At 47.2% G+C, this 13,543-nt stretch overlaps 1 protein-coding gene across 2 annotated transcripts in view; it reads right to left on the minus strand.

Moving 5' to 3' along the window:
* The window catches only part of LOC134965534 (nicotinamide N-methyltransferase-like), a 303,295-nt gene that overhangs the window by 78,043 nt on the left and 211,709 nt on the right, over nucleotides 1–13,543 (minus strand). For both annotated transcript variants that reach the window (XM_063941914.1, XM_063941915.1), the window contains one exon: nucleotides 7,392–7,540. In XM_063941914.1, coding sequence (XP_063797984.1) covers nucleotides 7,392–7,539 — 148 coding nt within the window. In that variant the 5' untranslated portion in view covers nucleotide 7,540. The remainder of the gene's footprint in view (nucleotides 1–7,391; nucleotides 7,541–13,543) is intronic.

Genomic DNA, 13,543 nt, shown 5'->3' on the forward strand with positions numbered 1-13,543 from the left:
AGCCTCTGCTGCTTCTATCTCTCTCTATTCCACTCACCTACCTCAGCCCAGCCTCTGCTGCCTGCCTCTATCTCTCTCTATTCCACTCACCTGCCTCAGCCCAGCCTCTGCTGCCTCTATCTCTCTCTATTCCACTCACCTGCCTCAGCCCAGCCTCTGCTGCCTGCCTCTATCTCTCTCTATTCCACTCACTTGCCTCAGCCCAGCCTCTGCTCCCTCTATCTCTCTCTATGCCACTCACCTGCCTCAGCCCAGCCTCTGCTGCCTGCCTCTATCTCTCTCTATTCCACTCACCTGCCTCAGCCCAGCCTCTGCTCCCTCTATCTCTCTCTATGCCACTCACCTGCCTCAGCCCAGCCTCTGCTGCCTGTTTCTCTCTCTATTCCACTCACCTACCTCAGCCCAGCCTCTGCTGCCTGCCTCTATCTCTCTCTATTCCACTCACCTGCCTCAGCCCAGCCTCTGCTGATTCTATCTCTCTCTATTCCACTTACCTACCTCAGCCCAGCCTCTGCTGCCTGCCTCTATCTCTCTCTATTCCACTCACCTGCCTCAGCCCAGCCTCTGCTCCCTCTATCTCTCTCTATTCCACTCACCTGCCTCAGCCCAGCCTCTGCTCCCTCTATCTCTCTCTATTCCACTCACCTGCCTCAGCCCAGCCTCTGCTGCTTTTATCTCTCTCTATTCCACTTACCTACCTCAGCCCAGCCTCTGCTGCCTGCCTCTATCTCTCTCTATTCCACTCACCTGCCTCAGCCCAGCCTCTGCTCCCTCTATCTCTCTCTATGCCACTCACCTGCCTCAGCCCAGCCTCTGCTGCCTGTTTCTCTCTCTGTGCCACTCACCTGCGGTCAGCATACCGATGCCGGGATCCTGGCAGCGGAATCCCGGTGAGGGGCGAGTGCAGCAAGCCCTTGCGGGCTCACTGCGTTCGCCACACTGCGCTTGCCACACTGCGGTCTTGGTGGCGACCTGTGGTTGCCACGGGTTCTATTCCCACTCTATGGGTGTCGTGGACACCCACGAGTGGGAATAATTCCTGTTGGTCAGCATGCCGACTGTAAGCATAGTGAGGGGGCGGGATGTAGGGGGAGGTCATGTGATCATCAGTCTCCTGACCGCCTGTCACATGAATACATCCCCCCAGTCCAGTCTCTGCTGCCTGTTTCTCTCTCTATTCCACTCACCTGTCCCATGTCTGTCTCTATATCGCTCTGTTCCCCTCACCTATCTCACCCCAGCCTCTGTTGCCTGTCTCTATCTCTCTTACTTCTTGGGGTTCCATAGGCTCCACAGGGGAGAGAATGGGGTGTAGGTGGTGGTAAAGGACCGATTATTAAACAGTTTAGCTTGTGACATAGGACTGTCTTTACCCATCACTTATAAAGATCTAGCATGTGTAGTACATCTGTTATTATCCATCACTTGCCTTTCTTCAAGCTGGATTGGATCTCGGACTCCACCTGGCCTCTCTCAAAGTGCATATATCTGCTCTGTCCATCTGGTTCCATCGCAGGATTGCTCCACTGCTGGATGTTTGCAAATTTCTCCAAGGTGTGCAACCTCCATACGTACCTGCCATGGCTCATTGGGATTTGTCAGTGGTTCTCAATGCACTTCAAGCGACTCGGTGTGAACCCCTGAAATCATTGGATCTGAAGTGGCTGACAGCAAAGATGCTACAGTGCATCCGGAAAGTATTAACAGCACTTCACTTTTTCACATTTTGTTATGTTACAGCCTTATTCCAAAATTGAATAAATATTTTTTTTTCTCTCCAAATTCTACACACAATACCCAATAATGACAACGTGAAAAAAGTTTTTTTGTGATTTTTGCAAATTTATTAAAAAGTTAAAAACTAAGACATCACATATACATAAGTATTCACAGGCTTTGCCATGAAGCTCAAAATTGAGCTCTGGTGCATCCTGTTTCCACTGATCATCCTTGAGATGTTCCTACAGCTTAATTGGAGTCCACCTGTGGTAAATTCAGTTGATTGGACATGATTTGGAAAGGCACACACCTGTCTATATAGGGTCCCACACTTAACAGTGCATGTCTGAGCACAAACCAAGTATGAAGTCAAAGGAATTGTCTATAGACCTCTGAGACAGGATTATCTCGAGGCACAAATCTGGGGAAGGGTACAGAAAAATATTTGCTGCTTTGAAGGTTCCAATGTGCACAGTTGCCTCCATCATCCGTAAATGGAAGAAGTTCAGAACCATCAGGACTCTTCTTAGAGCTGGCCAGCCATCTAAACTCATCGATCGGGGGAGAAGGGCCCTAGTCAGGAAGGTGACCAAGGACCCGATGGTCACTCTGTCAGAGCTGCAGCATTCCTCTGTGAAGAGAGGAGAACCTTCCAGAAGGACAACCATCTCTGCAGCAATCCAGCAATCAGGCCTGTATGGTACAGTGGCCAGATGGAAGCCACTCCTTAGTAAAAAGCACATGGCAGCACACCTGAAGTTTGCCAAAATGCACCTGAAGGACTCTCAGACTATGAGAAACAAAATTCTCTGGTCTGATAAGACAAAGATTGAACTCTTTGGTGTGAATGCCAGGCTTCATGTTTGGAGGAAACCAGTCATCGCTCATCACCAGGCCAATACTATCCCTACAGTGAAGCATGGTGGTGACAGCATCATGCTGTGGGTATGTTTTTCAGCGGCAGGAACTGGGAGACTAGTCAGGATAGAGGGAAAGATGAATGCAGCAATGTACAGAGACATCCTGGATGAAAACCTGCTCCAGAGCGCTATTGACCTCAGACTGGGGCGACAGTTCATCTTTCAGCAGGACAACGACCTTAAGCACACAGCCAAGATATCAAAGGAATGGCTTCAGGACAACTCTGTGAATGTTCTTGAGTGGCCCCACCAGAGCCCAGACTTGAATCCGATTGAACATCTCTGGAGAGATCTGAAAATGGCTGTGCACTGATGCTTCACATCCAACCTGATGGAGCTTGAGATGTGCTGCAAAGAGTAATGGGCGAAACTGCCCAAAGATAGGTGTGCCAAGCTCGTGGCATCATATTCAAAAAGACTTAAGGATATAATTGTTGCCAAAGGTACATCAACAAAGTATTGAGCAAAGTCTGTGAATACTTATGTACATGTGATTTCTTAGTTTTTTATTTTTAATAAATTTGCAAAAATCTCAAAAAAACTCTTTTCACGTTGTCATTATGGGCTGTTGTGTGTAGAATTTTGAGGGAAAAAAAAATATTTATTCAATTTTGGAAAAAGGCTGTAACATAAAATGTGGAAAAAGTGAAGCACTGTGAATACTTTCCTGATGCACTGTATTCCTTCTGGTTATTTCATCTGCAAGGCGGGTATCAGATTTGGGGGCGCTGTCTTGTCACTTTCCCTTTCTGATTTTTCATCAGGACAAGGCAGTCCTTCGTACCCGGCTTGGTTACCTTCCTAAGTTAGTGTCCCGTTTCTACCTTAACAAAGATATTGTGATACCTGCTCAACTTTCCCCGTATCTGTCGCTAGGGGAGGCCTCCTTTCATGTGATCTGTGCTTTCTACGTGGATCATACAAGTTTTATAAGGGAATGGGATTCCCTCTTTGTCCTCTATGGATTCCACAAGATGGGTTGGTCAGCTGACAAACAGACTCTGGCCAGTTGGTTTGCATGACTAGCTCACAGGCATATACGCAGGCTGACCTCCTGTGTTGGCTACTGTCTCTGCTTAATCTACTCGCTCCGTGGGTCCTTCGTGGGCAGCACGCCGTGTTGAGTCTGCCGAACAATTGTGCAGATCTCTGATTTGTGAGAGTGTGTTCTTGTGTGTACCATGTCTTCCTTCTCTCCTATCCTGCTCCTTCCATGGGGTTGTTGACAAAACTGATCTGCCTGAGTATGGAGGCGGGGTATAGAGTGGAAGGACCGTAACATCCAGGGGAGACAATGGGGTGTAGATGTTTGTAAAAGGACCGGGCACCAAACAGTAAAGCTTAACTGTTTGGTGCCCGGTCCTTTACAAACATCTACACCCCATTGTCTCCCCTGTGGACCCTAAGGACCTTGAAGATAGAGAGTTAACTAAGGTAAGTCTACCATAACATTGCTTTTTCCACTCACCTGCCTCAGCCCAGCCTCTGTAGCTAGCCTATCTCTCTATTCCACTCACCTACCTCGGCACAGCCTCTGCTGCCTACCTCTATCTCTTTATTCCACTCACCTGCCCCAGCCTCTGCTGCCTGTCTCTATCTCTTTTCAACTCATCTACCTCATCTCAGCCTATACTAACAGTCTCTCTCACTATTCCACCCATCAACCTCAGCCCAGCATCTGCTTCCTACCTCTATCTCTCTCTGTTCCACTCATCTGCCCCAGCCTAGCTTCTGTTGCCTGCCTCTATCTCTTCCACTCACCTGTCTCAGCCCAGCCTCAGCTTCTTGCCTCTCTCTCTATTTAACTCACCTACATCAGCACAGCCTCTCCTGCCTGATCTATCTCTCTGTTCCGCTCACCTACCTCAGTGCAGCCTCTGCTGCCTGCCTTTCTCTCTATTCCACTCACCTACCTCAACCCAGCATCTGTTGCCTGACTCTATCTCTTTTTTCCTCTCACCTGCCTCAGCACAGCCTCTGCTGCTTGTCTACCTCTTTTCCCCTCACCTACCTCAGCACAGCCTATACTTCCTGCCTCCATCTCTATTCCACTCATCTACCTCAACCCAGCATCTGTTGCCTCTCTCTCTCTCTCTCACACACACACACACACACACACACACACACACACACACACACACACACACACTCTATTCCACCCAACTACCTCAGCTCAGCCTCTGCAGCCTGTCTCTATCTTTCTTTTTCCACTCACATGCCTCAGCCATGCCTCTGCTGTCTGCCTCTATATATTTTCCACTCGCTTACCTCAGCCCAGCCTTTGCTGCCTGTCTTTATCTCTCTCTCTTCCACTCACCTGCCTCAGCCCAGCCTCTGCTGCCTGAGTCTATCTCTTTTTGGGTGGTATTCAGCATGCCGGCTGTTGGGATACCGGTGCTTAGTATACCGGCACCGGAATCCCGACACCAGGCATACCGACACCTATTCTCCCTATTGGGGTTCCACGACCCCATGGAGGGAAAATAAATAGCGTGGCGCACATATTACGCCACCGTGCCACAGCGTGGCGAGTACAGCGAGCCCGGGCTCATTTGCGCTTGCCCAGCTGTCGGTATGCCGGTGGTCAGGATTCCAGTGCTGGTGTGCTGGCCGCCGTGATCCCGCCCACCGACACACCATACTACACCCCTCTTTTCCACTCACTTACCTCATCCCAGCCTTTTGCTGCCTGTCTCTATCTCTATTCCACTCACCTGCCTCAGCCCAGCCACGACTGCCTGTCTCTATCTCTTTTCCACTCACCTGCCTCAGCCCAGCCACGACTGCCTGCACCTATCTCTATTCCACTCACCTGCCTCAGCCCAGCCACGACTGCCTGTCTCTATCTTTATTCCACTCACCTGCCTCAGCCCAGCCACGACTGCCTGTCTCTATCTCTATTCCACTCACCTGCCTCAGCCCAGCCACGACTGTCTGTCTCTATCTCTATTCCACTCACCTGCCTCAGCCCAGCCACGACTGCCTGTCTCTATCTCTATTCCACTCACCTACCTCAGCCCAGCCACGACTGCCTGTCTCTTTCTCTATTCCACTCACCTGCCTCAGCCCAGCCACGACTGCCTGTCTCTATCTCTATTTCACTCACCTGCCTCAGCCCAGCCACGACTGCCTGTCTCTATCTCTATTCCACTCACCTGCCTCAGCCCAGCCACGACTGCCTGTCTCTATCTCTATTCCACTCACCTGCCTCAGCCCAGCCACGACTGCCTGTCTCTATCTCTATTCCACTTACCTGCCTCAGCCCAGCCACGACTGCCTGTCTCTATCTCTATTCCACTCACCTACCTCAGCCCTGCCACGACTGCCTGTCTCTATCTCTATTCCACTCACCTGCCTCAGCCCAGCCACGACTGCCTGTCTCTATCTCTATTCCACTTACCTACCTCATCCCATCCTCTGCTGTCTGCCCCTCTCTGTATTCCACTCACCCACCTAAGCACAGCCTCAGTTGCCTGCCTCTATCTCTATTCCACTCACCTGCCCCAGCAAGACCCATAGTATACAGTACAGTTTTTAAGAGCTGTGTAAGGTGGAATTGCAGTCTCCTTTACACACTCATCTATACACCTAGATCCTGTACAGTCTAAGAAATACAAGGTCTTGTACCAATGATCCTGAGAATGCAGCCTATCAATTGATTAGGGACTAGTGACAATGTTGCTAAGCGATGTTGATAGGATGAGAAATGTTTGGACAAACAAAATGGTCCCATTCACTGTATGTGGATGGTCAGTTTACTTTAATGTTACAGGTTTTAAGTCTACTGTACTACCAAAATATCTAGTGCCTGATTCAGATTTTTACGCAATGCCAGTTTTCCTGCACTTGGGCGATTATCAGTAGACTGAACATGCACCAAGGCACTCTTGTGATACTGCTCGCACTTAAGAATGAAAATATAGTGATATGGGTTTGAGGGAGGGGGCCCCAAGCCGGTATCTTGCACAGGGCCCCATGAGTTCTAAATCCGTCTCTGTTGTTAATATCCATCACTTATAACAATAAAGCAAGTTACGTACTGTAGGACTGTTTTTACCCATCATTTATAAAGATCTAGCATGTGACATAGGACTGTTTTTACCCATCATTTATAAAGATCTAGCATGTGACATAGGACTGTTATTATCCATCACTTATAAAGATCTAGCATGTGACGTAGGACTGTTATTATCCATCACTTATAAAGATCTAGCATGCAACATAGGACTGTTATTATCCATCACTTATAAAGACCTAGCATGTGACATAGGACTGTTATTATCCATCATTTATAAGATCTAGCATGTGACGTAGGACTGTTATTATCCATCACTTATAAAGACCTAGCATGCAACATAGGACTGTTATTATCCATCACTTATAAAGACCTAGCATGTGACATAGGACTGTTATTATCCATCATTTATAAGATCTAGCATGTGACGTAGGACTGTTATTATCCATCTGTATAAAGATCTAGCATGTGACATAGGACTGTTATTATCCATCACTTATAAAGATCTAGCATGTGACGTAGGACTGTTATTATCCATCACTTATAAAGACCTAGCATGCAACATAGGACTGTTATTATCCATCACTTATAAAGACCTAGCATGTGACATAGGACTGGTATTATCCATCACTTATAGTATAAAGATCTAGCATGTGACCTAGGACTGTATAATGCATTTTCGACTTATCAGATTTTGACTTTAAATCTACATCACACATAACAAGAGAACAACTTACCTGATAATGAATGTAATTTTTCCATAGGGTATAAAGTGATCTCTTTGAAAGTTGATTGATCAGCTTCATTAGATAAATATTTTTTATATACTTCTTCTGCATTGGTCTCATGATCATGATAGATCTTGTTACCTGGGTTCTGGATCATCCTGTTTATAGAAAATATAAATGATCTGATGTGTTATACCAAAATGGATCTTTAGCACTGAATAACCAGTAACTGTCATTAATATATAACTGTCTTCAGACATGCAAATGTGTACCACATGATGGTCTTGTGTCAGTATGAGGTGATTAGGTGATGGGCTTGTGTCAATATGTTATGAACAGAATACAGTATTGTATGAATATGGAATGAACAGATTACAGTCTTGTCACATGATGTGATGATCAGATGATAGTCTTATGTCTGCATGAGATCACCAGGTGAATGTCTTATGCCAGTATGAGATGATTAAGTGATGAGCTTGCAGTGTCGGACTTGGCAATGAAGGGCCCACCAGCGGAATGCAGTGGTAGGGGCCCATGCTTAGGAGTGTGGTGAATCTGTAGAGGGGGTTTGACCAGCTGTCACAGAGGCTTGGCTAACCATTAGAGAGTGCATGGGCTGAGCACCTTCTTAAATATATATAGTAAAAACTGCTAGTGCATGCATGATAATGTACCGGATTAATAACAGCAATGCACTGCAGTGAATACACCAAAGTCTTGTGCAGTATAATGTAACACATGAATAATGTTAAATTCAAGTGCACAGTGTGGAACCTAGGGCCTATTTCAGACCCGATTGCTGCAATGGCAGCAATCGCAGTCTGCAGCCCTTTGCCTAGTGCGCACGCCAACTTGCCAGCGTGCCAACGGCATTAAAATGCCATTGGTGGGGAGCAGTCTGGACTACACTGGCATGTCCGGACCGTTGCAGGGGCGGGCCGCGGTGGCTGTGTGACATCACACGCAGCCGCTGTGACCCAAAACACGGTGGGTAGCTCCCTGGCAGAGCAGCTAGGCTGCGCAGGTAGGGAGCTACTTGGTGGGTGTGAAAGCATTGCCGCCGTGCGATTCTTTTGCACCCATGAGGGGGGTGGGGCAGGGCCTGACATGTGGAGTGGACTAGCCCTGTGCAGAGCATCCCTCTGCATGTAAAAAAAAAATGATCTTAGATGTGCTAAATTTAGCACATCTACGATCAGCACTGAATCACTCCCATAATCCCTAGAGGAAGGTTGGTGCCCCCAGGCAGTGAGGTCCACTATGGGTTTCACCTGTACCACTGTGGGCTAGTCCAACCCTGTTGGGCTTGTGTAAATATGTAATGAACAGATTACAGTCTTGTGTCTAAATGTGATGATCAGATGATAGTCTTATGTCAGCATGAGGTCACCAGGTGATGGTCTTATGTCAGTTTGAGGTGATTAGGTGATAGTCTTGTGTCAATATGTAATGAGCAGGAGATGGTCTTGTGGCATTGTGAGATGATCAGGAGATGGTCTTATGTCAGTGGGAATTGATCAGGAGATGGTCTTATGTCAGGGTGAGATGATCAAGTGATGGTCTTATATCAGTAGTAAGTGATCAGGTGATATTATGTCAGTATGAGATAATCAGGTGACTTCTTGTGACAGTGTAAAATGATCTGTGTGAAATTATCTAGAGATGGTCTTGTGTCACTGCGAGATGATCTGCAGATGGCCTTGAATAGGTGTGAGATGATCTGGAGATGGTCTTGTGTCAGTGTGAAAATATCTGGAGATGGCCTTGTGTCAGTGTGAGTTGATCTAGAGATGGCCTTGTGTCAGTGTAAGAGAATCAGTAGATGGCCTTGTGTCAGTGGTAAATGATCTGTAGATGGTTTTGTGTCAGAATGAGATGATCAGGATATGGCTTTGTGTCAGTGAGAGCTTATCTGGTGATTTCCTTGTGTCAGTGCAGCATGATCTGGAGATGGTGTTGCATCAGTGGGGGATGATCAGGTGATGATATCATGTCAGTATCTGATTTGCAGTTGATTGTCCTGTGTTTAGGGGCATAACATGGATGGAACACGTGATGCTCATGTTGTGGGAACTTTTCCCTTCGGGAATGCTATATAGGGAACATTACAATTTAGAGATCAGGAACAATGTCACAATCCCTGGCAGAACTCAGCAGTATCAATTGGGGCACCAGCGGGAGCACTCTCATTTCACAGTACAAACCTGGCTGCTGGGCTGTAAGCAGAATGCGGCCTCTGTCTGTATCCTTGTGGGGGACAGCTCTAAGCCCCTGTTCACCTGCTGCTCACCCCTGACCTCTGCTGCTTCCGCCTCCCAAAGAGTGATGATTACCTACTGTTCCTCCCAGGGCCAGATTAAGGCTTGTGGGGGCCCAGGGGCAACTCAGTTGTGGGGGCCCCCACTAAGTAAATCGATTTCAACCCCCCCACAGCGTTACCTGGGAGAGCACGGAGGCCATATAGCACATACACAGATTTCGATTTCATTGATTTATGCACAACTTGTTTGTGCATAAAAAAATCAACCTGTTTGTGCACAACTCCCCCTTTCCCTCCCCACCGGAGCATTACCTGAAAGTGTGGGTAGCCGAAAGAGTACACCACCCCTGGAGCGGGAAGTGTGGGGAGCCGGTAGAGCATGCACATTGCCCACACCGGAGCGTTACTCACAGGAGTGTGGAGCCAGTGGAGCACTCTGACACAGTGCTGGCTCAGCCCCTTCAGCGCTGCAACGGCGGGCTCTGTTACAGTGTCTTGCGTGATTTGCCATCGGTATCCCACGAGACACTGTACCAGAGCCGGCTGCTGCAGCACTGAAGGGGCTGATCCAGCACTGTGTCAGAGTGGTACACCGGCTCTTGTCTATAGTGAGGAGTGCCTTGGTTGCCACCTGGGAGAAGGGTGAAATAGTACCAAAGGACTGTGTGGGGCCCCTAGTGTGTGGGGGCCTGGGATGCATGCCCCTCTCACCCCTACTATAATTTAGCCCTGGTTCATCCAGTGTATTCTGCTCCTGGTGCTCCATGCTGCTCACAGTACTGTAACTTCTGTTCCTGCCTCACAGGTCATTGTCTGTGTACATTCCACTCCCTTCCTATTTATTTATGTGTTACCCCCTTTGTCTCTATCTAATTAGCATCTCCCAAATCACTATTCCTGGTGTGCTTCACACTTTCCGTCTTGCCCCCCACATTTTCCCATTACCCACTACTGCCATGTCTGCCCTTACTTTCCTCCTCTTTGTCAGCTGTATTATTGCTGGCTACACATCAGAAGTGACTTGGACAAACCTGAGGATAGAGGTAAGCACAATTATCGACTTAAATTAATGTTTTTTTTTACTAATAGAGCTGAAAAATCTTACCACCGGCCAGGGCCAGACTGAGACTAAAAGTATGCCCTGGCATTTAAAGTACACAGGACCACCATGGCATCAGCATCGGGGTCCTGGCACAGAGTCCTACCTGTAATGGGAAAGAGCTAGGAGAAATAGTGGGAGATGTGAGAGAGAGGAGGTTTAGAGGGAAAGGTGTGTGAGAGAGTAGGAATAGGCAGAGAGGGAATAGAAATGGAGGAATTAATGGAAATGAGAGTGAAAAGGAAGAATATGGAAAGATGGGATAGAGAGGATATATTTTGGGAAACAAGGAAATGAAAGGAAGAATATTGAGAGAGAGGAGGAATATGGAGAGAGGATGAATAGGGGGATATGGGAGAGAGAGGAGAGAGGAGGATTAGAGGGAGATGGGAGAGAGAGAGGAGGAATAGGCAGAGAGGGAATAGAGACGGGGAGGAATTGATGGAAAGATGGGATAGAGAGGATATATATTGGGAAACAAGGAAGCGAAAGGAAGAATATGGAGAGATGGGAGAGAGAGGAAGAATATGGAAAGAGGAAGAATAGGGGGAGACGGGAGAGAGAGAGAGAAAGAGGAGGGATAGAGGGAGCTGGGACAGAGAGTGGAGGAATAGAGGGACATGACAGAGAGAGAGAGAGTAGGAGTAGCAGAAGGTATGAGAAAAAGGATTATGGGAGATGTGAGAGAGTAAGCTGAGGAATAGGGAGAGAGTGAATAGAGACTGTGAGGAATAGATGGAAAAGAGGAAGAATACAGAGAGATGTGAGAGAGGTGGAATATGGAGAGAGGTTGAAGGGGGGAAGATGAGAGAGAGAGAGAGAGAGAGAGAGAGAGAGAGGAGGAATAGGGAGATATGGAATATAGATGGAGGAATTGATTTAAATGATAGAGAAAGGAAGAATATGGAAAGATGGGATAAAGAGGATATCTATTGGGAAACAAGGCAGCAAAAGGAAGAATATGGAGAGATGGAGAGAGAGGAGGAATATGGAAAGAGGAAGAATAGGGGGAGACGGGAGGGAGAGAGATAGAGAGAGAGAGAGAGAGAGAGAGAGAGAAAGAGGAGAAATAGAGGGAGCTGGGACAGAGAGTGGAGGAATAGAGGGACATGGCAGACAGAGAGAGAGAGAGTAGGAATGTCAGGAGACATGAGAAACAGGATTAGGGGGAGATAAAAGAGAGAATAGGAATAGAGGGAGATGGGAGAGAATGGAGGAATACAGGAAGTTGGGAGAAAGTGGAGGAATATGGGAAGAAAGCCCAGCATGGCACCATACCGCATCAGGAAGAAACATACCATGGCTTAGTCTGGCTGTGCTCCCGCAGGGCAGAGGACCATTGGGGCGATAACAGACAGCGCTGGAGCCTCCGCACAATCCACCACAGTTTTGGAGCTCGAGGAGGGTGGAAGCTACTCTTGAAGGGGAGAGAGGGAAAGGGGGATTTAATTTCAGGGCCATCCCAGCCAGCAGCTATGGCAACCCTAAGGAAATTGGCACTGACTGCTGCTCGGCTGGTTAAGCCCATCTGGCCATCAAACCCTCCGATCATTTGCCAGGACTGCTAGAGATCCAATCCAGCCCTGCCACCAGCAATAACACTGCTTACAATCACAAGCTTCAGCAAATTACTAACTATTCAATTTGTAAATAATGGATTCAAATACTGTCATTTTTTAAAATCTTTGTTCCTGCTATATTAATGTGTTTTTCTTTATATATTACTTTTCTTTAATAAATTATATTTATTTTTAAACTTTTTCAAAAATTAGAAATGGAATCACAAATCTGGTGAGCTTTGTGTAAACACTTGGAGCTTGTATAGTACACAGGAAAACAGGGGAAGAACACCTTTATAATAATAGCTCACAATGGTGTACTATACATAAGGAAATGCAGGGACTGGAAGCATAGATGATGCACAGGATAAACAACAATGCTCAGTATAGCAGACTAGCACTGGAGGAGATAATCCATTCTCATAGCAGTCTTGAATGGTATTCACATGAACTAGAACCTGAAGTAAAAATGACACACAGATAAACAGTAGTGCTCAGTATAGCAGACTAGCACTGGAGGAGTTAATCCACTCTCAGAAGACCTGCAATGTAACGACACACCAAGTGTGGAAAGGTTATACATTTCCAAAAAGTCACAATGAAGTGTATCCCAGTGTATCCCATGTGGATTTCCCAACAGGTACCTACTGTTTGGAGCAAACGCCAACCTCCTTATTGCTGCCTGACAATTGTTGTTCAACACAGCCGTAAAAGCCAACATAGAACCATTCCCTGTCCTGCATACGACAGCTCAATATACCACACTACAGTAGTGGTCTCTGCTGCTTTCTTATTGCTGCCCAAAAATTGCTGCAGCCTACTCCAGCCAGGGAAGCCAACCTAGATTCCTAGTGGCTCCCCAGGATTCATATAGCAGTCAAATATCTGGTCCTTGCTGTCCCCTGACTTTTGCCTGCTAATTGCTGCAGCCCAATTAGCTGGGGAAGCTGACCGAGATATTGAGCGGCTCTCCAGGCTCTACACAGCCGCTATAGACACCTAACTGCAAGTCCAGTTCACTACAGGTGCAGGGGCTTATTCAAGTACCACTGATTATGCTGTGTCGCAATTGCAATACCCACTGTAGCTGATACAGTCCGAAACACTAACTGGTCACAGTTATGCGACTTACTGCAATGGGATCCCCATTGTGCAGGAGGTGAAGCACTAATACGGAGTCTGTCAGTTTATCTACTTATGAGTGTCATATAGGAGCCTGGTCAGCTACGTACCTCGTTCTATG

This window comes from Pseudophryne corroboree, chromosome 10 (assembly GCF_028390025.1).
Source record: "Pseudophryne corroboree isolate aPseCor3 chromosome 10, aPseCor3.hap2, whole genome shotgun sequence".
NCBI lineage: Eukaryota > Metazoa > Chordata > Amphibia > Anura > Myobatrachidae > Pseudophryne > Pseudophryne corroboree.